The 25,030-nt window shown below is 37.6% G+C and overlaps 2 protein-coding genes and 1 long non-coding RNA gene across 4 annotated transcripts; 2 read left to right on the top strand and 1 right to left on the bottom strand.

Moving 5' to 3' along the window:
- Positions 1-4,449: 4,449 nt before the first annotated feature.
- On the bottom strand, positions 4,450-7,517 carry LOC105357153 (uncharacterized). The gene is made up of 3 exons (XR_911180.4): positions 7,285-7,517; positions 6,404-6,568; positions 4,450-6,315 (listed from the first exon to the last, which is right to left on the bottom strand). It is a non-coding gene; the product is annotated as an uncharacterized LOC105357153 (long non-coding RNA).
- Positions 7,518-8,657: 1,140 nt separating this feature from the next.
- Positions 8,658-19,502, top strand: cmtr1 (cap methyltransferase 1). 2 transcript variants are annotated; one of them, XR_002293153.3, is made up of 24 exons: positions 8,658-9,076; positions 9,679-9,780; positions 11,529-11,668; positions 11,968-12,126; positions 12,222-12,314; positions 12,400-12,471; positions 12,702-12,796; positions 13,241-13,313; positions 13,386-13,584; positions 13,662-13,780; positions 13,868-13,964; positions 14,057-14,189; positions 14,847-15,026; positions 15,113-15,169; positions 15,247-15,304; positions 15,407-15,475; positions 15,662-15,793; positions 16,388-16,513; positions 16,617-16,708; positions 17,105-17,173; positions 17,966-18,023; positions 18,134-18,246; positions 18,324-18,432; positions 18,573-19,502. XR_002293153.3 is itself a non-coding variant. In XM_004083483.5 (24 exons), exons 2-24 carry the CDS (start codon positions 9,684-9,686, stop codon positions 18,706-18,708), a joined length of 2,466 nt encoding a protein of 821 aa, XP_004083531.1. In that variant the 5' UTR covers positions 8,658-9,076; positions 9,679-9,683; the 3' UTR covers positions 18,709-19,502. The 2 variants fall into 2 exon arrangements, 1 of the variants encoding a protein (XP_004083531.1); XM_004083483.5 differs by having other exon boundaries at positions 17,966-18,013.
- Positions 19,503-20,205: 703 nt separating this feature from the next.
- Positions 20,206-23,073, top strand: hebp2 (heme binding protein 2). Its single transcript, XM_023952836.2, has 5 exons — positions 20,206-20,313; positions 20,454-20,584; positions 21,083-21,218; positions 21,734-21,914; positions 22,034-23,073. The coding sequence occupies exons 2-5, from the start codon at positions 20,510-20,512 to the stop codon at positions 22,218-22,220; spliced, it is 579 nt and encodes a 192-aa protein (XP_023808604.1). The 5' UTR covers positions 20,206-20,313; positions 20,454-20,509; the 3' UTR covers positions 22,221-23,073.
- Positions 23,074-25,030: the final 1,957 nt, after the last annotated feature.

Raw genomic sequence — 25,030 nt, forward strand, 5'->3', positions numbered from 1 at the left:
TTATTCTGGTGGGCTAATCGAAAATAGCCACGGTTCAGCTCCAGTTAAGACCACTCACCTGATTCAATGATCCTTAAAGGCTTCAATGTCCACATTATACGACCAGTCCAGGGGGAATAAGTTCCTAAAACACGTACCGGAAAATTACAAACTTTCAAGCGCAGAAACTGTTTATTTCCGTTCCGTCCATCAGGCTTATCTATATTTACTCTTACAAGAATTTCATTACTTTGAAAAGCAACACAAATATCCCAAACTACACCTTTCCAATCCAGTTTTTATCAGTTTGTTTTGTAAAGCCCTTTATCAGGGTGAGCTGATAGAAACCATGACTGCCTCTGAGGACATTCCCATCACAAGTCAATGAGGTCAGTGACCCTTGACCTCCAGGCCATCTCTTTGTCAGCTGCTCAGTTGTTGACTTTTTGTACATTTGACATGTTTAGACAGTGAAAAAAAATCATTTCAAAACATTTTAACAAGAAAAGCATCTAGTAAAAATAAAAGTGGGGATAAACTCATTTCAAATCAGATTGTAAATTTTTTTAATGCTTTTTTTTACTACTTTTAAAAAGCATGTAAATCTTGTGTTTGTACTTGTCTAATATCTAATTAACTGTAGTTTTTGCACCTACACAAGATACAAGAACATACTAGGTCATGTTTGACTCATGCAGATTAAATGTTTTTTTTAATTTAAAGTACTTTAAGTATTGCTAATATGATGAACAGAAACATTTTATTTAAAAAATAAATAATCTACCAAAAAATGTAGAATTAGTGTTATATTTAAGTTTTGATGTCAACAATCAAGTTGTTCTAGTTTGTTAAAGTTTTACCAGTTATGCCAACAAATTACACCAACAAAGTTTATGATTAGAGATTTTAGTATCTATTTCAAGCCCTTAAACGGACATAAATGGCCATAAATGCATTAGAATCTATGTTAAAAAAAAGGCCATGTTGACATTTATGACAGTCCTGATACACAAATGACTGAAAACACAGAGCCCCAAAGGCTTTAGAATGATAAATACATGACTTGCATCAGCTGTTCTGATCTTTCAGAGGGCATGTAAAGTCACTGTCATAAACTGACACAACTGAGATGATCCAAACTGGTTTTCCAGCCTAACATGGAGCCCACAGCTTCAACAGCTGATCTATGCTTTGAACTGTGTCTGTCGTATTGTATCAAATATCATTTTCTATTAGGTTTTTTGCAACAACCAAAAAAGTTATATATGTTCAAAAGACAAAAATTTGGGGGATTTTTTTTAATTGCAAAGTAAACAAAATGTTACAAGAAAACTTTGAATCGTCAAATTGCTTTGAATTTTGAAGTTTAAAAATAATTTTAAATCAAATTCATGATTAGTCAGGTAAAAGTTTCTCTTTTTTTTCAAATTAAACCTGTTGTTTCACAGCCTATTGATGCAAATATGCATCAAACCACTTCAGCTTCAAAAATAACCTTTTTTAGCATCTACTTGAAAATAAAAATATAACTGAATTCTTTTTCATAGTTCGAAATTTGCTAGGTTAAAAATTCGTTTTCATACTGAAAAGAAATGAATAGGCGTTTGAAAAATAAAGTATACATTGTTGATTATACTAAAATGTTTAATCTAATCAAATTCTGAACCTGACAAATAACCTGTATATGACACCAAATTATGGTTAAAAGATAGACAGCTGCTCCACACTTGCTGAACAAACATGTTACACTGCATACCTGCAATTCCTAACCCAAAATATGACTTATAAACAATTCTTATCATTCTAATATTTGGAAATGGATTTTTTCCCCCGCTGTTTGAAAGTAGGCAGAAGCTTGTTAATTCAGTCATGCGATTTTCAGCTACAAAAAAAAAGTCAAATTTTTGAATCACCAACACTTTTTATGTAAATACAAACAAAAAATGCTTATTTTATTCATCTTGTAATAAATTGTACGTTTAGTTGAACAGTTGTTATCCAAGTTTGGCAAGGAATTATTTGTTTAAATGCACTATGTTCATGGCTTTTGATGTCAGAAAGACTTAACAGAGATTAACTGTGACTCAGCAATTGTCTGATGAGATTATCAGGTCATCAAATCAGCACTTGTTAGCCAGAAACAGAGATTAAAGCCTTAATTATGTTCAAGCAGTCAAAGATGTTCTTTTGACAGAGAACACGTTGCTTGTGATAACTTTCAAACTTTTGACGTCTGGATAAAAGGAATCGTTTTGATTTTAGAAAGAACAGTATAGTCAGATTTAGATATCTTGGAGTAAATTACAATTGGAGCACAAACTGTTCATGTGAAAGCAGAGAATGTCAAAGGTTTTACATCCTGATCCAACCACCACAAGCATAAATCAACTTCTTCTCAGATTTTAGATTTGTCATTTAGCTCATCCTGGTAAATTGCATGTACAACCTGTTTTTGCTGTTAAACACTAATCTAAACTTAAAAGCACTTTACATTTGTAAGATGCTCACTTCTTGTTCACTTATAGAGACTTTAACGCAAAAGTAAGCAATGATTTAACTCTAAGACAGTTGCACACACTAATCTGTTTATCCTTTTTAGGCTGCATTGCCATCAGACAGCTTTAGTTTTATGTCCGCCGCCTGCTTAAGAACACAGCGAGGTAACTATGTGTCACAGCTCAACAACTGGACCTAAAAAAGACTGTTTAGGCATAAACATTCCCTCTTTAGGATTTCAGGACATGTTAGCAGGTAGGATCACACTGTTTTTTCCACTGCCAGTCCATAAGTGAGGGCCAAAACAACAGAAAAGTATTCTATTGCACTTTATTAACCTGGAGGCTAACACTTGATTATTTTCAGTCTGCTTTTTTTTAAGTGCTATCAATAAGACCTTTTGAGTTATTAGCTAAAACTATTACACAAGTAAATTATTTCCATCATGCAGAAATAATATAATGATACATATTAACACTTAAAACAGTTGAGATCAAGTAAATGTGATGAAATCAAAGGGAATCAATGTGCAAATAAATGATAATCTAAAATAAACGTCAAAGTTGCTATTTGTTTTATTGGTTTGTTAAAATGTAGGAGAATGTAAATATTCAGAGGAGTGAATGCATTTAAAGAATTTATGGATATGTGGCAATGTTTATTTATGGACAGTTGTGTTTTGATTTAAACTTTTGTGACATCTAATTTGATACATGAAGTGTATGAATAGGAAAAGAAGTGGAATAAACTACTTTACACTTCCTGTTATTTAGTTTTATTTTATTCCTTTTTTCTTGTCTATATTTTGCTGTTTATTAAAACAAGCAAAAAATGTATATTGTCATTTTTTCATCCTCTTTTATGCGATCCTCATCCCCTTTGTGTGGTGTTGCTTGGTTTACCCACCAGAAAAACGAGTTCTACCACAGCCGAGATGCCCTTCAGCTCACAGAGGTTCACTGTTCCAAAAGCAGCAACCTTGAAATATTGTGTCTCATTACAAAGTGGCAAAAGAGACAGGTAACACACTTTTGTGTGAAGAAAAGTAAAAAAACATTTTGAATGAAATATGTCAAAAGTGGATTTAACCAAACGAGATGAAATATATATATTTAAATACTTTCTAGACTCCTTTTCTAGCATCTATTCTGTGGAAAAGACATTCACCTCTTTGTTTGTTGCCTGTAAAGTCAGGTAACAAGATCCTTCTGAGGAGGAAACCCTAAAGCCAACACACAAAGAGCCTCTGTGTGTGTTTGTGAAGGTGGAGAGAGTGTGTGGATGTCTAAGAAACTGGGTTTTTCCTCAACTCCACTGTTACTTGAGGCTGGAAATGTAAAGAAAAAATACCCAGCAGGTCTGTTTTATTGAGCAAAAAGTTTGTGAGCATGTGTATATGAGTGTGAGAGTCAACCTACAGTTTGAATGAAGGGTTTGGTTTCCAGTCCGTCACACGTTTCTTTGTGGAGCTCAAATCTAATCTGTTGGTGGAATAACTGCAACACCTGACTGGCTGCTGCTCAGATACATTTGGGCTCTTTTCCAAAGCGGCTTACATTTGTAAGTGGGTCATATCATGAGGCCCAAGCATTCATCCAGGTGCTGGATGCTAACAGACATCAACTTTCTGCACAGATAAAGAACTGTTTTTATTATTTTCACAATAATCAATCATTTCTTGGTGGGCTTAGAGGAGTTTGTCCCGTTATGTGGTAAAACATTAGATTGGGTACTACTGAAAAAAGAACGTCAAACCCTTTCTGGCTCTGAAAACAAAAATGTATCTGTGCTGACATCTAGTGCAAGCAATGGGCAAACCTATTTTCCCTTTAATTATATTGTATTGAAATGTGCTGCCTCTTGGCCAGGACTCCCTTGGAAAAGAGGTTTTTAATCTCAATGGGACTTCCTGGTTAAGTAAAGGTTTAATAAAAAAAAAATCAACTTTCTACCAAAAAAATCTCACACCCAAACCAAGGTTTGACCGCTTTATTAATATTTACAGAAAAGTTACATTAAAAACAAACATTCATATGATATGAAAGCCTTCATCAGTTCTAAAAAATTATAATAATTTTCTGTAATGGTACTGAAAAATATTTTTTAAGCTTACATGAACATTAACATGATAAGCATCGACAAAGCAAACGTTACAATCTCACAATGCAGTATTTTTCTTCCTCACGGTGATGTTAGGACATCCCATGTCCTAAATCCACCATTTTCTGACAGTAAGCAATTAATAATTTCATTTAAATCCTTAAAAGCATAATGAAATCATTGATTAAATATGTCCAACATCTTATAGCTTCAAAAATATCCTAAATGCGTTTGTTGATGTGCATCCCTGACCTTTAAAAGTGAGCAGGTCTCAAAATAAGACTTTTATCTTAAGAGGATCAAGAGGGGATTAATACATCACTGCTCTTGTCTTGTGACCTGTTTTTATCTTTCCTAATTATTCTCTTGTCATAAACTTTCATTGCTTTTTCAGGGATGGGGCAAAACAACCGCTTTTTTTAAACTTTACATAATACATTCATGTGCTGTCAAAGTTGTTTTACTTCATATAAAGTCACAGTGCAAATTAAAAATACAGCGTGTTAGGAGACCAAGGTGGTCATTTATCTAACAGCATTTTAACTGATGACAAGTGTGTGCAACTGGGAGAGATCCGGGTGGATTCACATGTTGATCCAGATGGTGTCCAGGGTGGCTGTCCTGGCCCCTGTGCCTGACAACATCACAGCAGTGCTGCGCGTCTATCCAGCTGGATGTCACCCAGTCCAGCTCACAACACAAGCTGGTCGCACACCATGTCCTGGATTACTAATCTCATACAGCATCCAAGTGACACGTGCATGTTTATTTACAGATATTGTACAAAAAAAGTGCAAAAGTTGCTTTTCTCATATCTTTATGTGTTCTTTTTAATATTTTTCTCGAGATTCTCGCGTTTCTAAATGACCCTCCTAAAGCAGAAAAGAAAATGACTTCAGTTACATAATGAAAATGACCAAAGCACCAAAGGAGAAGCAGGGGATGATTAAAAGATGAAGGATTTTGGAGCAGATTCCCTGATGCTGGCTCAGCTATCTTTACGGAGCTGACGCACTCGAGAAAATTACTAAAATGTGATGAATTTCGCAAGTAAATACTTGTTCGGGGCCAATATACTCCCATGATAAGGCACGGGGTAAGGAGGGGTGGGACATGTGGTCCAAGTGCAACATCTGTCAGGTTCAAAAAGAAACAGCTGCCTTTCTGCTGAACGTTAAATACAAATACTCCAATTTCTTAACAGAGGAGGTATAAGTAGGAGCTCTTTCAGATTTTACACACCCTTAAGGCAACAACTTCCTCAACTCACACAATAAAATACAAGAACGGACATGACTTTGAACCTGAACCACATGAACGGGATTAAAATCCCACACGGGAATCTGAAAGCATCACTTCTATTAGTTTTGGATGTATTTTCTGCCTTGAGTTTCAGTTTTAAGATCTTACAACCTAATTTAAAATTAAGCTAAACAACAAGCAGCTTAGCTGAGAGTAAAAAGTTTAACATCCTGGAATCTCCACTGATGTCGGCAACTTACAAAAGCCAGGAAAGATGTAGCATTTGTCAAAAACAGCTGAAGTAAATACATGTAAAGAAGAATAAAAAAGCCTCCATCTCTCGTCTCATCTGAAGAGGTTCCTTGATGGCTTGTAGTGCAGTGTGAGTTGGCGGGAGCTGTAGCCAGACACGCCAACCCCTATGAGGCCGAGCAGGATGGCCATGCACGGCGTGGCAGGACCGTCGCGGCTCTGCAGTACAGTCTGAGCTGCCTGAGTCTGAAAGAAGAATCAAGGTCAGGTCAGTACTTTGTGCTTTTGTTTTGGAAGTAACTGCATTGTTAGAGACTCGACTGTGGCCACACACCTGTCTCATGCCAGCAAGGGTCTTTCCAAAAGGGAAGAGCCTTGCTAAAATTTCCATTTTTGTCAAGTTTGAGGTCATATTCAACCAACCCATGGCTTTTTCTTTGTTTCAGTTGGGCCAGGATTTGAAGTCATCTTAGAGTTTAGCATCAATCCAAGACATGACCTAAAGCCAGATGCAAATTCAGTTATTTCTAAACTTTTTTACCAACATCTTGCAGAATAAGGTTTAAATTCTGTTTGAAAGGTGAACATTTTTCATTACTAAAGGAAATTATTACAATGAAAAATAAAATTTTAGTTTTTTCTTGATCCGTGATTGGATCATTATTATTACAAATCTTCCTATTAGTCAATAAAAACCAATAAAAGCTTAATGTTCCTGTGCAGAAATAACTCAAGGAACTTTTGTGTAATTAGTTTTTTAATTTTGAACTCGAATCAATAAACTCAGACAAGGATATTTTGCAAGGAGTAAACACACTCCCATTTCAAAATGTTGACAACGTTGTTTATAAAAGTCGGACAAGTCTCTGCATTTGCATTATGATTGGTTTTTGTTCAGGACATCCAAAGGCCATTCATCTCAAAGGTGAAACAGCTTAGGCTTACATCCTTATGAGGTTGCTGAAATCTCCCATCGGTTATGTTGTTTTTCTGCCAGAGTTCAATTTAAGGTCTCACTTGAAGTGACAATACTGTTTTTGTGAAACATCAAATTCCATTGAAAAAAGATTGATGGTCAAGGCAAAATAAATAAAATAAATAAATAAAACATTTTTTAATGATAAATGCTGAATTTATTCTGCTGCTCCACTACTATATATCTTTCATAATGAATAATCAGCAAACATAAAAGACACCAAACAGCCTCTTACCAACCTGAAGGTATCTAATATATCCAGGGGTTAGTCGAGGGATGCGGAAAAACATTTTTCTGTCACACAGCTTTGTCCCTTTTGCTTCAATTTCTCTGGAGCCTCCTGTTTAGTCCAACGCTCACCGGTTTCCAGAGACACGACTCACCCAGGTACCAACTCACACCTGCACTGAGCTCCTCTGAGGGAATCTAATCTCTACAGTAATATATAAAGCCTTGGCTTTGTTGTGTAAGATGATCACATGGCACATCTGTGTCTTTGTGCGCACCTCTATTTATGTCAGCACTGGATTAGCAAAGTCACTGCAGGTCCATTGGATTAAACTTGTGAGACGTCCTCTGAAGTCTTTTGACAATCACTTATGAGAGGAAGAAACACATCATCTCCTCAAAGGATGTCAAACATGAGCCTTATGACGTCTGCTAGGTCAGTCTAAAGTAGTTTTATCAATTACAAGTGATTAAAGGTTGTCTGTGGCAGCGGTATATAGGATTCTGGCACAGGCGTCTGCTGGCACAAAGAAAAGGGAACATTTAAAAGCCTATTTTCTGACCTGCATGTCATCTGATTCTAGTTTCGACAATTACATGATAGCCTCACTTGAAATAATACTACAAAACTGTAAAAACTTCCAATCTTATAGCAACACAAATTAGGCTTCTCACAACAATTAACAAAAGGCCAGATCTTTTTTGTAAATAAGAAATTCTTCTTTAACATATCTACCTGGGTAAATAAAATGTGGAATCATCTAATTTTTTTGTGTTCTTTTATTATTTATCTTTACTGTTTTGTAAGATGTTCTATAAAAGTCCTGAAATAATCAAAAAGTCTGCTTTACATTTATCATGTGTAAACATCTAATTTGAATAATTAAAATTAGGGAAGTGCTTATTCTAAATAGGTATTACAGCTTTACAGCATCAACTTTCAATATTAACAAAAGGTGGGAATGGTTCAAATACAGTGTTCAAAGCAGGATATTCTACACTGTAACTACCTTTTTCACTTCAAGACAGTGTGAAATCAAGACACCTATGTAAATAATAATATTTCAAAAAGAAAATGGGCCAAGAAAAGAAGACAATGTTTGTTACTTTTGGGATTTTTTTTTATTGAATTGTTTATTTATTGAATTTGTTCTGTTTCTCTATCCTCGTCTGTTTCTCATAAGTAATTTGTCACCAAAGGGTCTACATCATTAGTAATAAAATAGGCAATAAAATTATCTTTATATCAATCTAATTCTAACCATGATGATAGCTAAAGTAAATGTTCTATTTAATTCAAAAACAAAAAAAGTTTGACTTACATAAATATTGAATGGAAAAAAAAACAGAAATTCAAAATAACAATAATAGAATTTGATTGTTTACTTCTCAAAAGTTAAACTGTTGAACCGGCACTTGAGTCGACAGCCCGTGATGTCATCACCGAGCGTCGTCAGATTGAAGGACCCCTGTATGCAGCTGGCTAGCCGTTAGCTTACTGGTCTTGTAAACACTATTCTTCTACAAAGGTTTAGTGCAAATAAAAATGTAACGCAACTTTTTGAAAGCATCAGTGGACGCGAGAATTTATGGCCTTGTTTTCTATCAGAAGAGCAGGGGTTTCTGTGAGAGCGCTGGAAAAACAAACACTTTCCTAACGTCCAAGCTGCGCAGTTTCGTTTCTGCGGAAACATCGACGGCCCGACCCAGGAGTTTATTCACTGAAACCGGAATATTCCGCTCAAATAAGTTTTTAAAACTGACATGGGCCTGACTACAATATATCTGTGTCGCAACAAATAGGTAACGCTTCTGTATTGGATCTTTTTAAATGTATTTTCTAATTGATAAGCCTTAAGCCAAATTGAGTAGAAAAACAAATAAAAAAACTGTACCTTTGTTTATTTATTTTTATTTTTTAAAATTCATTTATTATAATTTTTTTGCATTATATGTATGCTTTAAGTATGTTAAAACAGAGGGAGCGTCGCAACAACGTCCAGTGTATCCTCATTCACGCTAAAGTTAACTAATCTGGACCAGTCAGTCAGTAAAGAAATTCCCACATATATCGTTTTGTGTAAATATACTTTAACATGTCCTACATGTCTATTTTAGAGATGTTCTTTTTTCTAACTAGATCAGCTTAAAAGTTATAGACCCTATAGGGAAAAACCTCATGCAGATTCTGATTTTCACAGAAGCAAATCACCTTAACCACAGTTTAAAAGAACATAAGCAAAACAACTGAATATAGTATAAATATTGCAAACATGTGTTTTCCAGTTTGTTACAATAAAGTTATAATATAAAATCTCTTCAAATGACGTGCTTCCAATGTCTTTTCGGTTGAGGGTAATGTTTGATCAATCTTGTTTCTCTTTTCTGATCCCTCTTTTTTTTAGTCACGATGAAAAGAAGAAACGATGCAACGCTTACTCTGCTGCATGGGAAAAAGAGATGTCTCGATGACAGCAGTTCAGATGAAGAGTCACAACCCACTCAAGGTAAACACGTTATTTATTTGACTACAAAAAAGCAGGAATCCTAATTTCTAACAAATATTTGCTTAGCATTCAAATGGATATTTGTGCTCATGCATTTATCTGCTTTTTAACATTTGTGGAAACATGGCAGACCTGTAGAGTTAAGTTATTTTTTAAACATAATCCTTACAAGTTGATCAGGGGAAATCCTCTAAGGAAATTGTTTACGTTATCTTAGTCCTTACTTTGATAAATCGTTTTTACTTGGAACGTCATTTGGAATGAGGAAACGCGATGAGGAGGCTTGGTGGAAGGAAGTTCAGGAGTGTGTGTATAGGAAAAGGTTAGTTAGAAGAAGTGCCGTACTGAAAAGACAGCAGACATGGAGATGCAGCACAAGGTGGAGCTGACCAAACAAGGAGCGTATGAAGACTTGTACAATAGGTTAGATACCAAGGAGGGAGAGGTTCAGATGACCAAGGACAGGAATGGAAGTGTGTAGACAAGAAGTAGCAAAGATCAGTAAGGATGAAGGGAGGAAGACATTGAAAAGGATGAAGAGTACAAAGGCATATGGTACCTTTTTTTTTTTCCTTTGTTAAGAAGCAGGGAGACATAGACTTGTGGAGACTACAAAGGAATAAAACTAAAATGTCACACAACAAAGTTATGAGAAACAGTAGTGGAAGCTAAGCTGAGGTCAGAAGTGAGCAACAGTGTGGATTTATGTAGAAAAAGAAAACTGCAGATGACACATTTGCTTTCTAGAGAAGAACGGAAAAGGAGCATTGTGTCTTTGTAGGTCTAGAAAAATCTATGAGGGGAGCTGTGGTTTGGATGAAGAAGCTTGGAGTAGCAGAGAAGTATGTTGGAGTTGTTCAGGACATGGATAAGAGCTGGAAGACAGTGGAGAGATGTCCAATAAGTGTGACAGAGGGGGAGGTCAGTTGCAGTGATCTGTATGTAAATGAAAGGAACTTAAGTGGGACAATGAGGTGACAGGGAGCAGAGGGGAAGAAAAGTTTGTAGGGTCACTAGTCCAAAACAACAGAGAGTGTGAGAAAGTGGGGAAGAGGCAAGCAGGTCGGAATAGGTGGAGGAAGGTTTCAGGTGTGATGAAAGAGTATAAGCAAGAATGAAATGCAAGGTGTAGAACTGGAGGCTGCAGAGCTGACGATGTGACGCTCTCTTTGGGACTGCCAAGGATGGGATGAATTAGTCAGAGGAAGAACTCCTGTTAGATGTTTTGCAAATAACTGCAAGAAGTAAACTGATATGGGTTGGACACGTTGAGAGGATGGGCAGTGATGACGTTAGTAAAGTGATGCCAGGAAGGAGGCCTAGAGGAAGACCAAAGGTGAGGTTCATGGATGTAGTGAAGCAGGACATGGGGGTTGTTAATGTGAAAAAATAAAGATGTAGAGAATAGGATTAGATGGCGGCAAAGGATGATGGCGGCAGTTGAAACACAAGGAAGTGTAAAGCACAAAGAATATAAAATATTAATATAAAAGGGGGCATCTCTGAACACTACGTCAAACCATAAGTGTGAGCAATATGTAAAAAACGTATTTTTTCTTTCTCAGGGAACCTCTGAAAAGCCATTAAATAAAAACAGACGATTCCTTTATTCATGTGTTAACCACTTGAACCTTTACAGACTCCTGGGAATTAGTGTGACATCTATTTTGCTTTTCTAATATTTCATGGCACATCAAACATTTCTAATGATCTGTTTCGTATATTCTAAATATTTTGAACATTTTTAGACGGCAGCCAAAATGAGTCCCTCAGTGACCCGGAGGATTACAGGCCAGGGTTATCCTCCCACCCTGTCTCACCCTCAGACGACCCAGATCAGAGCGCCTCAAAGTTTTCTATGTACAACAGCGTGTCACAGAAGCTCATGGTAAGAACTCACAAAAAGGGTCCAGGCCAGGTTTTCTGTTAGAACGTTTGTTCCAAAGAAACTAAAAATAAAATGTGCTTCTGCTTTTGCTTTATTATGAGGTTTATCTTTGAATTTTTTAAGTTAAAGTTTGATAGTCTTAGTGTTTAATTAGATTGTTGTAGTTCAAAGTTACATTTCAAATTTAAATTCTTATGTATTTGAAATAGGTGGAAAACACTATCAAAAAGTTGTGATAACTTTAAATGAAAAAGAAATTCCAGGATAATTATCTGACCCTTAACTTCCTACATCTGTAGGCCAAGATGGGCTTCAGAGAGGGTGAAGGTCTGGGAAAGTTCGGCCAAGGACGTAAGGAGATCGTGGAGGCTTCCACCCAGCGTGGCAGAAGAGGTCTTGGTCTCACACTTCAGGGTTTCCAGGGAGAGCTTAACATTGACTGGAGGGACGAACCAGAGGTCAGCAAAAAAATGAAATATAATAAAATGAACCACTTTAAAGTTTTGGATCAAACATTATTCTTTATCTTTTCTGTTGTCGCTTGTTTGCGCAGCCCAGCGCCATAGAAACTGTGCAGTGGTTCCCAGAATGCTCCACAGAGATGCCAGACGCAGATGAGCTCAGAGACTGGATGACTCTGGGGCCGGTAAAATCATTGGCTCTGGGAGCAGCGTGAAGCCAAGCGCCCTCAGTGCTCCGATTTAAACAAGTCCTGCTTTTTGTCTCTGCAGAGAAAACTGAAGATAGAAGATGAAACTGAGTTTTGTGCTGAAGATCTCCTGCACACTCTTCTGAGATGCAAGGTTGGTCTAAAAGCAAAAACCTTCGTTTGAACTGTTGCCTCCATTTAATAAGTTTAACAGAACAAAAGGTTTAAGTTCAACCAAATTTTGGTTTTTCCAAGCCTAATCTAATTTTAAACCTAAAATGTGCTTTTTCTTTTTAAAGAGATGTTACAGATTCTCTTGAGGCTCCTCTCATGGGTCACATTTTTGGGTTTCTTTTTGTCTCTTGGTTTGCGTTAATTTGTCAGACCGTGTTTGATGACTTGGAGGGGGAGGAGATGAGACGAGCACGGACACGCTCCAACCCTTATGAGACCATCAGGGGAGGCATCTTCCTCAACAGGTCAGTGTTTTAGAGGTACATCCTTCCCTCACTATATCGCCGTTCCTTTTTTTGCCGTATTGTTTTTAGTACAAATCTGCATGCCCCTTTATTTTTCAGTGCATTGTTTTCTGCGTCCTGGTCTATGAAGGTTTAGACTTTGAAATCAAGAGAGAAAGGTCTGATGTTAAAAATGTTCCTGTCTGTGTGAGAAAAGTGGATAAAGTGTGTAGTGAGGAGTTTTACAGCCTTAAACATCCGTAGTCCTACTTCACGGGTTACTTTTAAGATGTAACTCCCGTGTTAAACGAGGGACTAAAGATGAGAACAGAGCGAACATTTGAACCAACGATTGATTGATTTTCCACATTTAATCACAGAGACGTTCTTTAATGGATACATAGTGGAGTGGAGCTCTAACGTTTGTGAAGAATTTCAACATTTATTGAATGGTTGTGTGTTTAGAGCAGCCATGAAGATGGCCAACATCGACCACTGCTTTGACAACATGTTCACCAACCCAAAGGACGGTCAGGGGGTGAGTGGGATCTGCCGTGTGGTGAACTGTCCTGGGGTGCCGCCCACCGAGGTAAAGCCTCTCGTTGTGTAGAGACCCTTGACGAAGGACCGTGAAGGCGAGCTGTTGTACTTCGGTGACGTCTGCGCGGGGCCTGGAGGCTTTTCCGAGTACATCCTGTGGAAGAGACGCTGGCACGCCAAGGGTTTTGGAATGACGTTGAAAGGACCTTGCGACTTCAAGCTGGAGGATTTCTATGCGGCTCCTAGCGAGTTGTTTGAGCCTTACTATGGTAGTGTAAAAAACTTGTAGGTATAGGAATAAATGTGATAAATGATTGAGTAAACCCCTGATCACCGTGTGTCTCAGGTGAGGGAGGAGTAGACGGGGACGGTGACATTACTCGGCCCGAAAACATCACTGCGTTCCGCAACTTTGTCATGGAAAGTACAGAGAGGAGGGGGCTGCACTTCATCATGGCCGATGGGGTAACTTCTGGTTTGCTTCAGAGCATCTAAATATCCAGAAAAAGATTTTTTTTCCCAATTATTTGGGTTTTTCTTTGGCTCTTTTAGGGTTTCTCTGTTGAAGGTCAAGAAAACCTCCAGGAGATCCTGAGCAAACAGCTGCTGCTCTGCCAGTTCCTCACTGCTCTTTCCACTCTAAGGACAGGTACTGGGCATTCATGTCAGGTCTTTGGTTATGGGATCCGTGTACATTTGCGCTTCAACTGTTATCTTGTGTGTTTTTATTTCACTGTTTAGGTGGTCATTTTGTCTGTAAGACATTTGACCTCTTCACACCCTTCAGTGTGGGTTTGGTCTACCTCCTCTACCTCTGCTTTGACAGGATCTCCCTGTTCAAACCCGTCACCAGCAGACCAGCAAACTCTGAGCGGTGAGCAACATCAAACAATTTTAACTCCCCGAGAAGATCAATGTGACTATATTCTCAAAGCAAATTTGTCTTTAGCGATTTACTGTTTGTCAAATAGTCTTTAGCTCATTTGTGACATAGAAAATACACCGGGAGGACAACAAGCTCCCTCCCCCAAGGTCTCAGCAACAGGGACGGGAAAGGGGGACGGGATTGCTCGGTGCCAAAGGTCCCGCCCGCAACTCGGAGACGGATTTCTAATGAATTACTGCAGCTCTGTAGAAACTATTTTCTAGAAAACAACAAGCTTTTTTTTTTCTTCCGGCCAAAAACGACATGACCCTAGTTAAAAGGCCAATCGGGAGCGCGTTTAAAACATCACATTTGTGGACAGTCATAGCTGTAAAATGCTGCTTTTTCAAGCACTAAAGATGCTTTTTAAGAATCAAGCTATAATATTTTATCATTTATATCACTGTATTTGCTGTGATGAGCAGCCACAGTGTTTTTTTTACACTTTGATTCTTTTAAACCATAACATGTTTGTTCTAAGGAGCTTTTATCTGGAATTTCATTACCTCAAACTGTTTCCTTAACTCAGATTATAAAGGAGTTTTTTATTTTTTTAAGGAATAGCCCCTAAGCGGAGCTGCTGATGTCTCCTGTTGTCACCTGCAGGTACATCGTGTGTCGCAGTCTGAAACCCGGTTCAGGCGCCGTCAAAGATTACATGTTCAAAGTTAACATTAAACTCAACCAACTGCGCAACACCGACTCAGACGTGACCGACGTGGTGCCTCTACATATCGTAAAGGACGACCCAGACTTTTACCAGTTCATGGTCAACTCAAATGAGAGGCACAAACACATTTTCTATTGAAAAATGTTTTTTGTATATCTCACAGCAGAAGAAAACAAAATTCCCTTTTTGTCCTCTGTTGCAGCTTCTGTGCAGTCCAGATTAAGGCCTTGGCAAAGATCCACGCGTTTGTCGTAGAACCGTAAGTGTCACACCTCAACTCAACTACAGTTTGGACATTTCTCTGTAACTCTGCTGCACATCTGCTCTGTTTTTCAGGACGCTCTCAGAGCCAAAGCAGGCTGACATACGGAAGGAGTGCTTGAAGCTTTGGGGAGTAAGTGGAGAAACTCTTGACAAGAAAATCTGGCAGATTTTCTATTTCCTCGCATGATGTATATTAAAGACTTTAGGGCTTAAAATGTTTGTGTGTTTTCAGGTTCCAGACAAGGCCAGAGTGGCTCCTTCTTCATCAGACCCAAAGTCAAAGTTTTATGAGCTCACTGAGGTCAGACAAGTTGGTTTAGCAGCATTTCACTGAACATACATCTTATTTTAAGCTGTAAACTGAACTGAACTACCCGTAAATGCATTTAACTGATCTTTCCTGTAATGTTGGATGGAGGGATGTTGAGGATTTTGTTTCAACGTTCAGCCTCTGTGCCTGACTCTCTGTTCATCTGTTGCATCTCAGAATGCAGATGTGAATCTGTTCCAGTCTAAGCTCACCCCGCTCAACTCCAGCACACTGGAGAAGCTGCGTCCCATCCTGGACCACAGGTGCATTGTTGGAGGAGGAGAGCAGATCTTTCTTCTTGCAATGGGGGTGAGTTTTCAAAGACCTCCTTTCTGGGTCTCGCAAGCAGATCTGGCAAATGTGATTCCAGCTACATGAAGTAATTAAATAGATATAATAAAAGGATTTAGAGGAAAAATGATATGAATACAACCATCAAAATGCAGAGTTCAGCTGATGTTTTCTTTAATAGACCCCATAATGACCAAATGCAAGAAACGTTGTTTATATAGCACTTCATCATCATTTGGGTGCCTAGGTGTTTTACAATAATAAAAGAGATAAAAGGAAAATTAAACACAAAACATTCAAAACAACAGTAGAAATTACAAAAGGCAGTACAAAGAATTAAAAGACAGAAAAATAATTACAAAAAGAAAACAAGATGAATATTAAACGCAATATTAAAAAACATTCTAAAAGATAAGTCTTTAAGAAAGCTATAAATGCTTATATTTAGCTTTGTGATGGCAAATACGGTGTAAACCCCGCTTCCTTCCAGTGGAAACAGATTTATTGCAGACCTGAGTTAATTTTTCATTTTCCTAGAATATGATCAAATATGGAGCTTTAGGCTTCAGAGAACCTTTTTTTGGCATTCGACCTTGTATTGAAATGTTGCAGAAGTCTCAGATTTACACGTGGAACGGCAAGATGCCTCTACGATGGAAGAAGATGGAGAATTTTAAGCTGGAGCTGCCAAGAGATACACTTCTGAGTGTGGAGATTGTCCAGGAGCTGAAGGGGGAGGTAAGATGGAGCCTATAGAGAAGGAAAACTGCTGCTTTGGCATGTTAGGGTTTGAGATCTACTGTAGTTTTTATGTGACTGACTTCCTCCATGTGTTTCTCAGGGCAAGGCTCAGCGCAGAATCAATGCTGTTCATCTTATGGATGCACTGATACTGAATGGCACCGACGTCAGAGATCGGCACTTCAATCAGCGGTAACAAATTAATTTTCAAAAAAAGTCCAAAATCCAGGGCCATGGAAAGTCTTTGCCAAAAACTAGTGTACTTGACTGGCAAACATAGACCATATTGCATTGCAGTTGAACGATCCTCCAAGTTTTTATCATCAGAACAGAGTGGATTCATAAATAATTTTCATAAAATGTTCATATTTATTTGGTTTTTACTTCGGCAAATGGTAATGTCATTTTTGGTATTTTAAAAATAAAAAAATGTAGAGAAAAAGCGTGTGAATTCAATCAAAATCTAGGACACTGGATATTCTTGAACGATACAGTCTTTTTAGGGGTTAGAGAGTAGTGAGTGAATTGGGATACGGCCTAAATGGATTTTCTTTTTCACTTTAAATCCACATATTTTGTATTTCCCAGGATCCAAATGGCTGAGAAGTTTGTGAAGGCTGTGGCCAAACCCAGCAGACCAGACATGAACCCCATCAGGTATTCACTGAACTAAAGGTTTCTTTCATGCTTCCTTATTTAAGGACAGAGGAATTGCCAAATTGTAATATCTTCTTGTTTTTCATTCTTTTCTAAAGTTTTCTTCCACATGTTCAGGCCTAAAGGTGGAAAACCACTGTACTTGGTTCTTTCTATAGCTGCTGTATTTCAGAAACGCTGGTAGACGATTTTAGTTTGAGATTAAACACCTTAAGCATCACCTGTCATAAAAGCTGTCTGATCTGGTCAGTTAGTTATCATGGAATTGTGGTTGTAAAAGTAATTTTATTACTTTACGAGTGTCACCAAAAGTCATTTAAACTTCCCTTTAAACATGAGAGAGATCGCCATGAACTCTTAGATCAAATACTTTCTCAGAATTCACTTCCTGATCCTGAACTCAATCACTATTCAGTTGCCTCAAAAACATTTTTTAATCAAATTAATTATCTTGTTATGACTCATTTTTGTAAAAATACCTGTTGTGCTAAAAAAGATGAACACTCTAATGTAAAAAAAAAAAAAGTCAGAAAACATCCCAAGATGTTTCAAATAAAATTTGTATTTATTGAGTTTAAACCTTTGTGGCAGAATTTTTGAATAAATTCTGACAAAAATATAGAATTAATATTCAACTCCAAAGAAAAATTGTGTTTGCGGCGAGTCCATCACCTTTACAGAAAAGGTATTTTTGAATAAAAATGTGGAAAGAGATGGTTATTGCAGTAAAATATTTATAATGTATGGGAACTGAATTGGTAAAAACACCTTTTTTTAATCTTTTTTTTTTAGAGTGAAGGAAGTTTACCGGCTAGAGGAAATGGAAAAAATCTTTGTCAGGTAAATTTAGGTATTAGCCTGTTTAACCTGTACACATGTTCACAGATTGATCCTTCTTTTAATCGGCAATGCTGTTTTTATTGTTATAAAAATAATTTGTCTCGAATCTTTTGAGTTTAGGTTAGAAATGAAGGTAACGAAGAGTTCCGGAGGCGTCCCCCGACTGTCGTACACCGGCAGAGATGATCGTCACTTCCTTCCCACAGGCCTCTACATCGTTAAGACCGTCAACGGTTTGTACATCTGCGCTCCATCTGCAGAATACCTCAAGGGGTTTAAACCTCATTCTTTTCTGTTCATTCCCTTGCAGAACCGTGGACGATGGCGTACAGTAAAAACTCCAAGAAGAAGTTCTTTTATAACAAAACTACAAAAGAATCAACCTACGATATGCCGCCAAACTCTGCAGCTCCTTTCCAGTGCGTCTCCCTCTCTATACTGTCAATGTATTTGTTTTAAATTAGCCTTTACATTGCAACAAGCAGACGTGGGAGGAATATAATAAAGCATAAATCACTGATTATTTAACTGAATGAAGCTTTTTTTTCCTCTTTTTCAGCATTTGCCATTCTGAGTGTCTCTTCTGGGCCTGGGTGGACGGCGTTATAGTTCACGACTCCCAAACCCGGATCGACCCAGAGAAACTGTCCAAAGATGAACTGCTGTCCTTCATCCACCAACATTACCACCCCTGAAGAAGAAGAAGGGCTTCTGGAGATGATTCACAGAAAGGACTGGTTATGGAGCACATAAGCCGTTGGAAAGCGAATCTGTTTCGTTTATTTTAATTTGACACCAAAAGCAGGAAAATTGGAAGAAAAAGTCAATTATCTGCATTTATTTAGCAGCTGTGACGCTCATTGAGCTTCTTCAGTAGACGTGAAGACTGCAGGAGTTTGAATCTGAAGTGGGGACTGGTTTGTTGCCCGCTGTAGCAGAGATATCTTTAAAAACCAGTCTGCCTTTTCACTTTTTCAACAAATCTTTGTGTGTATTGAACAAAAAGATCAAGAAAAAGCTGCTGTTGTTTCTGCTTTGCTGTGCATGTTCATGTAGACTCCTTTTTATTCTCTGGTTTTTCCGCCGTTTTCTTCTTGGTTGTGTGTTGATCATACTATTAACGGCAGGTAGGGTAATAAATACAATATGCAACAGTTTTTTGTTGTTTTTAGTGCCCTGTAGCTTGTTTTATACCTGCTGTTAGAGAAGTTTGTCTGTTTGAAGTGGACACAGATCCTTTTTCTTCACCTAAAACTAACAGACTTGTGAAAAAATGTTCCTGAACTCCGCAAACATCATGCTAAGCATCTTACTCAGCGTTTCAGTGCAGATGTGTCCTATCTAGACTCCATCTACTTTGAAAAGTGTGACTGACTTTTTTAATTTGGGAGTGGTCTTTAAATGTTTTCATGTTCACATGCTAGGTTTTAGCTTTAGTTGACCCCTCAGACTCTGATGTAAATAAAAATAAAACACCCAAATAAATGAATCCAGTTCCTGCAATATTTATAAAAGTGGTAAGAATGAATGCACGTAATAGGAACAAAAAACATTAGTCACCAAGATCTTTTTTATTTTTATTAGATTATAAAAACCTGGTTTTCCCGCGTTATTTTACAATGGTTTGGGGGAAGCTTTCTTTAATATTTCTACGGTTTATTAAATTTCCAATGTTTAAGAAAGTAAATCCTTTATTTATTTGAAGGTGATCATTTGGCTTTATTTTAACTGGATGGTATTTTATTTTAAGTCTAAGTTAGTTGAAAATACTTTAGATAAGCCTTTTTGATTAAATATGCCTATTTTTAGCATAAAACTTGATATTGTAAAGTAAGGGAAAAATTAAGAATATTGCTATTTTTACTTTTAATAGAAAATATTGTAAATAGATATACTTGCTGAATTTTTCTATTCTGCAAAAGTATTTGTTTAGTCAAAATCTGACGAAAGCCGATGGCTTTCAATCTAAAATGTCGGTTAAAAAAAAGGATCGTGGATTTAATTTCAAACAAAGAGTGAAGAGTGAAGCGGTAGAAATCAGATATGTTGCCCAACTAACTTTAAAAACCTCTTATAATATATATATTTTTTAATATATTCGAAAAAAAAGTTCATCCAGGAGTGTCATGATGTAATCTTGCTACGTAATTGGGGCTTTTATTGTGAAGTTTTTTATGTTTTAACCAATCAGATTGTGCCGTTGCATTCGCCCCCCCCCCTCCCTTGAAACCGGAAGTGTATTGCATAAAACACAAACAAGTGCAACACCCTGAAGCAACACGGCGCGCACTCATTTCCAGGTAATTTGGGCTAATTTGTCTTCGTTTTTCGTTTGTTTTGTAACCTAAAATGATTTTTAAGGTTAAGAATTACGTTAAATTAAACTGGTGCCTCATCGCATTTTTTTAACTCTATATATGTTATGTATACTTCACTGTAGCTCGGAAGCCTGAGTTATCATTTCACCTGTGAAATAAACAAAACAGCGGCTCCGTCATGCTCAGAGCTGTGGGACAAGTCTTATTCTCATCTGGACTGCAGAATCCCAAATTTACAGCAGGAGAGAAGAAGGTAAATATTTCACAATAATAAAGCTTTTGGGGCCTTTGACCTGCTGCTTTTTGTTTGCCTAAACTTTTTTTTTTTTTTTTGGAGCAATCAAGCAAAGAACTTAAGAGAAAAGTCAACAATAAAAAGTATACTGCTGTAACTTTGATTACACATTAACTGTTTATGTTTAGTAGTAATCCTCACATCTCGTGACTCTGCTAGAATCACCTATAATGTCATTTTTATTTTAAAGATGATTTTTCTTTCCTTTTTATCTGTATTGGTTGTACATTCTGTGTTTTTAAAAGCTTATATTACTTTTTATTATGACTACTACTTATATTGTAGATTTCTTTGCATCCTTTACAGTCTTTATCTGCTGTTTTAGATCTTAAAGTTTTTACTTATTTCATTAATATTGGTCATTTTTGAGACACAACAAAACAAAAGTTTTTATGATCGATTTATGTCACTACAATGATTAAAATCGTAAAGTGAATGGAGTTTTTTTGGTGCCAGGCACAGGACTATGAGATCCGCACCTACCATCCTGCAAAGTGGGTGAGCACCACCCTGAGTGGGATGCAGGGTGAAGAACACATCAAAACTGGCTTCCGCAGACTCTTCAACTATATTCAGGGCAACAATAAAAACAGTGAGTGTGTTTTATTTTTGACATCTGTTTACTTTTTTTTTTTTTCATGGTTTGTGGTGAACAAACTGCAGGATATTTAGTCATTTTGAACTTTTATTTTGCGAGTAAGCTGAATTTGAAGGGCCAAAAGAGTCTGACGTGTGTTGAGGTGAACTTCCAGGTGAATAAAAGCTGCCATATAACTTTAACATAGGAGTTAATGAATAAATGCAGCAGAAATCAGGCTTTAGCTCCTGCTCAGCAGTTTGCTGCAGCGCCTTTGTCCAACTCAGCAGTTTCCTGCAGCATTATTGATGGAGCATCTGCATCCTCTGTGCTCTTCACTCAGGCTTGGAGCAGAGGAACAGTTTAGCTGTTCAGTCCTCTTATTTTGTTCACGTGTCTCCAATTGATGCATTGGTTTTAATGCAGCGGCTGGAAGCTGCTTAGAAACCATATTTCTATAGCTCTTACACAATCTGGTCACATGCCCCTTCAGTGCTCTCCTGAGGGTAAATTTGCTGTTTGTGCTTTAGAGACAAAGGTGGATATGACGGCCCCCGTGACTTGCCATGTGGTCCCTGGGGCCGGACCGGCGTGCGAGTCTCAGTTCACCATCTCCTTCTACCTGCCAGAGGAGCATCAGGCCAACCCCCCTGAACCCAGCGAGGCTGGGGTTTTTGTGGAGGACAGAAAGGAGTTCACTGCCTACGTCAGGTGAAGAGCAACTCTCCTCTTTTTTTAATTTCTTTTTTTATTTTTATTTATTTATTTTTGGTGCAGGCGAACAACATCTTTCCATAAAGCTTGAAACAATATCGTCTCTGTTCTTCTAGGACTTATGGCGGATTCTCAAATGAAAACATGAAGCGAGAAGAACTGCTGAAACTTCTGGAGAGCTTGAAGAGGGATGGCGTCGAATTTGTCGACAAGCCGTACTACACGGCCGGCTATGACAGCCCCTTTAAACTGACCAACCGCAGGAACGAGGTGTGGGTCCTCAAGAACGCAGAGAACCAGTAGATAGAAGTCTGTCCTCCTCAACCGTGTGCAGCTGACATTTACTTACATCAAAGGAAATTGTTTGACCACTTTCAGATTCCAGAATTATTTAACATAAAAACGTTGCAAATTGTTCTGTAAATAAATGATTTAAATAAGGGAACAGTTAGATGCAATGTGGTGGGATGTCCAGCAGGGGGAGACAGTCAAGTGCATTTCTCTCACTAAGTGCCCTTTATTTTTACTCTACATAAACATTTTAAGAGCACTAACTTTTAGGGGTTGATACAGACATTTGAATAAAAAATGACTGACAGATTAATCAAAAATACTTATAATAAATACACTAGTTGTTTACATTGTCCTTTTTATATGACCCTCTGGTGTCTCTCAGGTTAAATTTAGCCAAATCATTGTTGGGGGTGCTAAAAATAAATTTTTTCAAAGAATTGCGTTGGGTTATGTTCAACAAGGAGATATTTTAGGAATGGGAGTAAAGATTTATTTGCGTTACAGAAAAAATGTGCATAAAATAATTCCACGATCTTTGATGTTTTGTGTGAACTTGGACCCTGGATGTATAAATGGAACTTTAACTTTAAATGGAACAGCTAATGGAACTTTAACTTTTAATGTTTTTGGTTTTGTTATTTTGCTCTTTTGCTGACCTCAGTTTAACCTCCAAACCAACTGGTTGTTGTGAGTTTGTGAAGAGCAAATAAGAAAAAAAAAATGCTTTCAATTGAAACAATCTGCTTTAAAGGGATGCTACGATACTGCTTTAACAAAAGAGACCAATGATTTTTTTATGGTTTAAGTGGGTTCTAACTATAAAAATGTTTTGTTTAATAAACAATAAACAGGTTCCCAGACAGATGAATGTTCTGAACATTTATTCCTTCAATCCTGACTCACCTTTTTGGCTCCATGTGGAAAACTTCCCATTCAGCGCCACGGTTTGAGTGTTTTGACCTTTCTGTGGCCAAATGAGATCCTCTTCTTTATCCACCGTGACCCCCCCCCCCTCCTCCTCCTCCTTTTCGCTTGTCCCCGTCAGTCTGCTGAGTCAGTCGTTTTTTTTTTTTCGGTTGGAGGATTGCTCCAAATATCATGTTCAGACACTCAGCAGAAATCACACCTTTTTATCCTTTACAGCAAACGCGTCTGACGTCAGTCGTTTTCAGAGGCAAATCGCTGCTCCCAGATAAAAATCATGTGTCATGTTCTAAGTTTTACCTGTTATTTCAGAGTTTGTATGCTGATCTCAACTAAAATGTTGATTCTGCGGCTGGGTGTCACGGCCAAAATAAGAATCTGAATGAAAATATTGGAGAAGATACTAATTTAACTCCAACTCAAAAACATGTTTTGGTCTTGTTATAGTATAGAAAAGTGGTATTGCCTACAGATAAAAGAAAATCTAATGGTATTTTTTAGTTATTAAATATGACGTTTTTAATAAACAGTTTGTTCTGGTTGGTCTATTACTTAAAACTAGGCCATGTTAGTATTTCTTTGCCACTTTGACTTCATTTATTGTTTTTTATAGTGATTTGTGGACAAGCAGTCTTGCTTAAAACAGCTGCTCCACCTAGTGTCAAAACTAAGAATGCGTTTAATTGATCAGGAAATACTCTGAAATGCAGCAAAGTCAAAATTATTTTGTCTTCAGTGATGGAAAAATTGCTACAAAAACATATTAATTCCATAATATTTATATATATAATATATATAATATAATATATAATAATATATATAATAACTTATAAATTCCATCAAGTACGCACGCGCGCACGCACACACACACACATATGTGTGTGTGTATATATATATTGGAGTGGGGTTTTAACCCCTTCTATCTTATCTTAGATGACCCCACCCTTCCATTGACGTGTTCTCCCTACCATGACAAAGGTGGATAAAAGTGGAAAGATTTCATGTAATCCATGGACACCAGTGAAGATCACAAATCATTGAAGAAAAAAGGATCAGCGCACTGTCTAGTGGGTCTAGATGACCCAACTCCCACTGGTAAAGTGCCTAGGATAGCAAAGGGTATTACATGTGGGCAATCCTTCTAAACGTGAACTAAAGATAACAATTTAGCCCCAAAATACAGATCTATATAAAAATCCCATAGATCAGGCTGGTGACTGATGGACAGCAAAGTTGACTTTTTGGCTCAACATCCTGGATTTTACAAAGATACCTATGAAAACTCCCTGTTTTTTTTTTTTTTTTTTTTTTTTGCATCTAAAAAAAAATCTAAGTTCCGCCCCGCTGCCTCACCGTGTTTCTCTTGCAAATGTCAGCCAATCAGATCAACCGGAAAGGTTACCCTCTGAACACTGCACGGGGTGTCTTCTTTCACGTCCGCACCTCCCTCCTTACCGTTCGCATGCCGTCCTCTCCTAGGTCGTCTTTACCGAAGTCACACAACGACAAATTAGAGCCGCACCATAGGGCGCTGCGTACATTTTTGAGAACATTTGACCCTCGTGTTATCTTTGATGACCCCACCCTTACACTGACGTGTTCTCCCTACCATGACAAAGGTGGATAAAGGTGGAAAGATTTCATGTAATCCATGGACACCAGTGGAGATCACAAATCATTGAAGAAAAAAGGTTCAGAGCACTGTCTAGTGGGTCTAGATGACCCAACTCCCACTGGTAAAGTGCCTAGGATAGCACAAGGGTTAAATAAAGTTTAGCCTAAATTACAAAAGGGGTTTATACAAATTTACACCTCGTGTGTCAGAATATCCAGAACCTCCTGTTGTAACAGTAAAATATGTCAAACTCAAGAGGCCTTCAGCTCCCATCTGTTTG

Source organism: Oryzias latipes, chromosome 24 (assembly GCF_053564925.1).
Source record: "Oryzias latipes strain Hd-rR chromosome 24, Olatipes_Hd-rR_3.1".
Classification (NCBI taxonomy): domain Eukaryota; kingdom Metazoa; phylum Chordata; class Actinopteri; order Beloniformes; family Adrianichthyidae; genus Oryzias; species Oryzias latipes.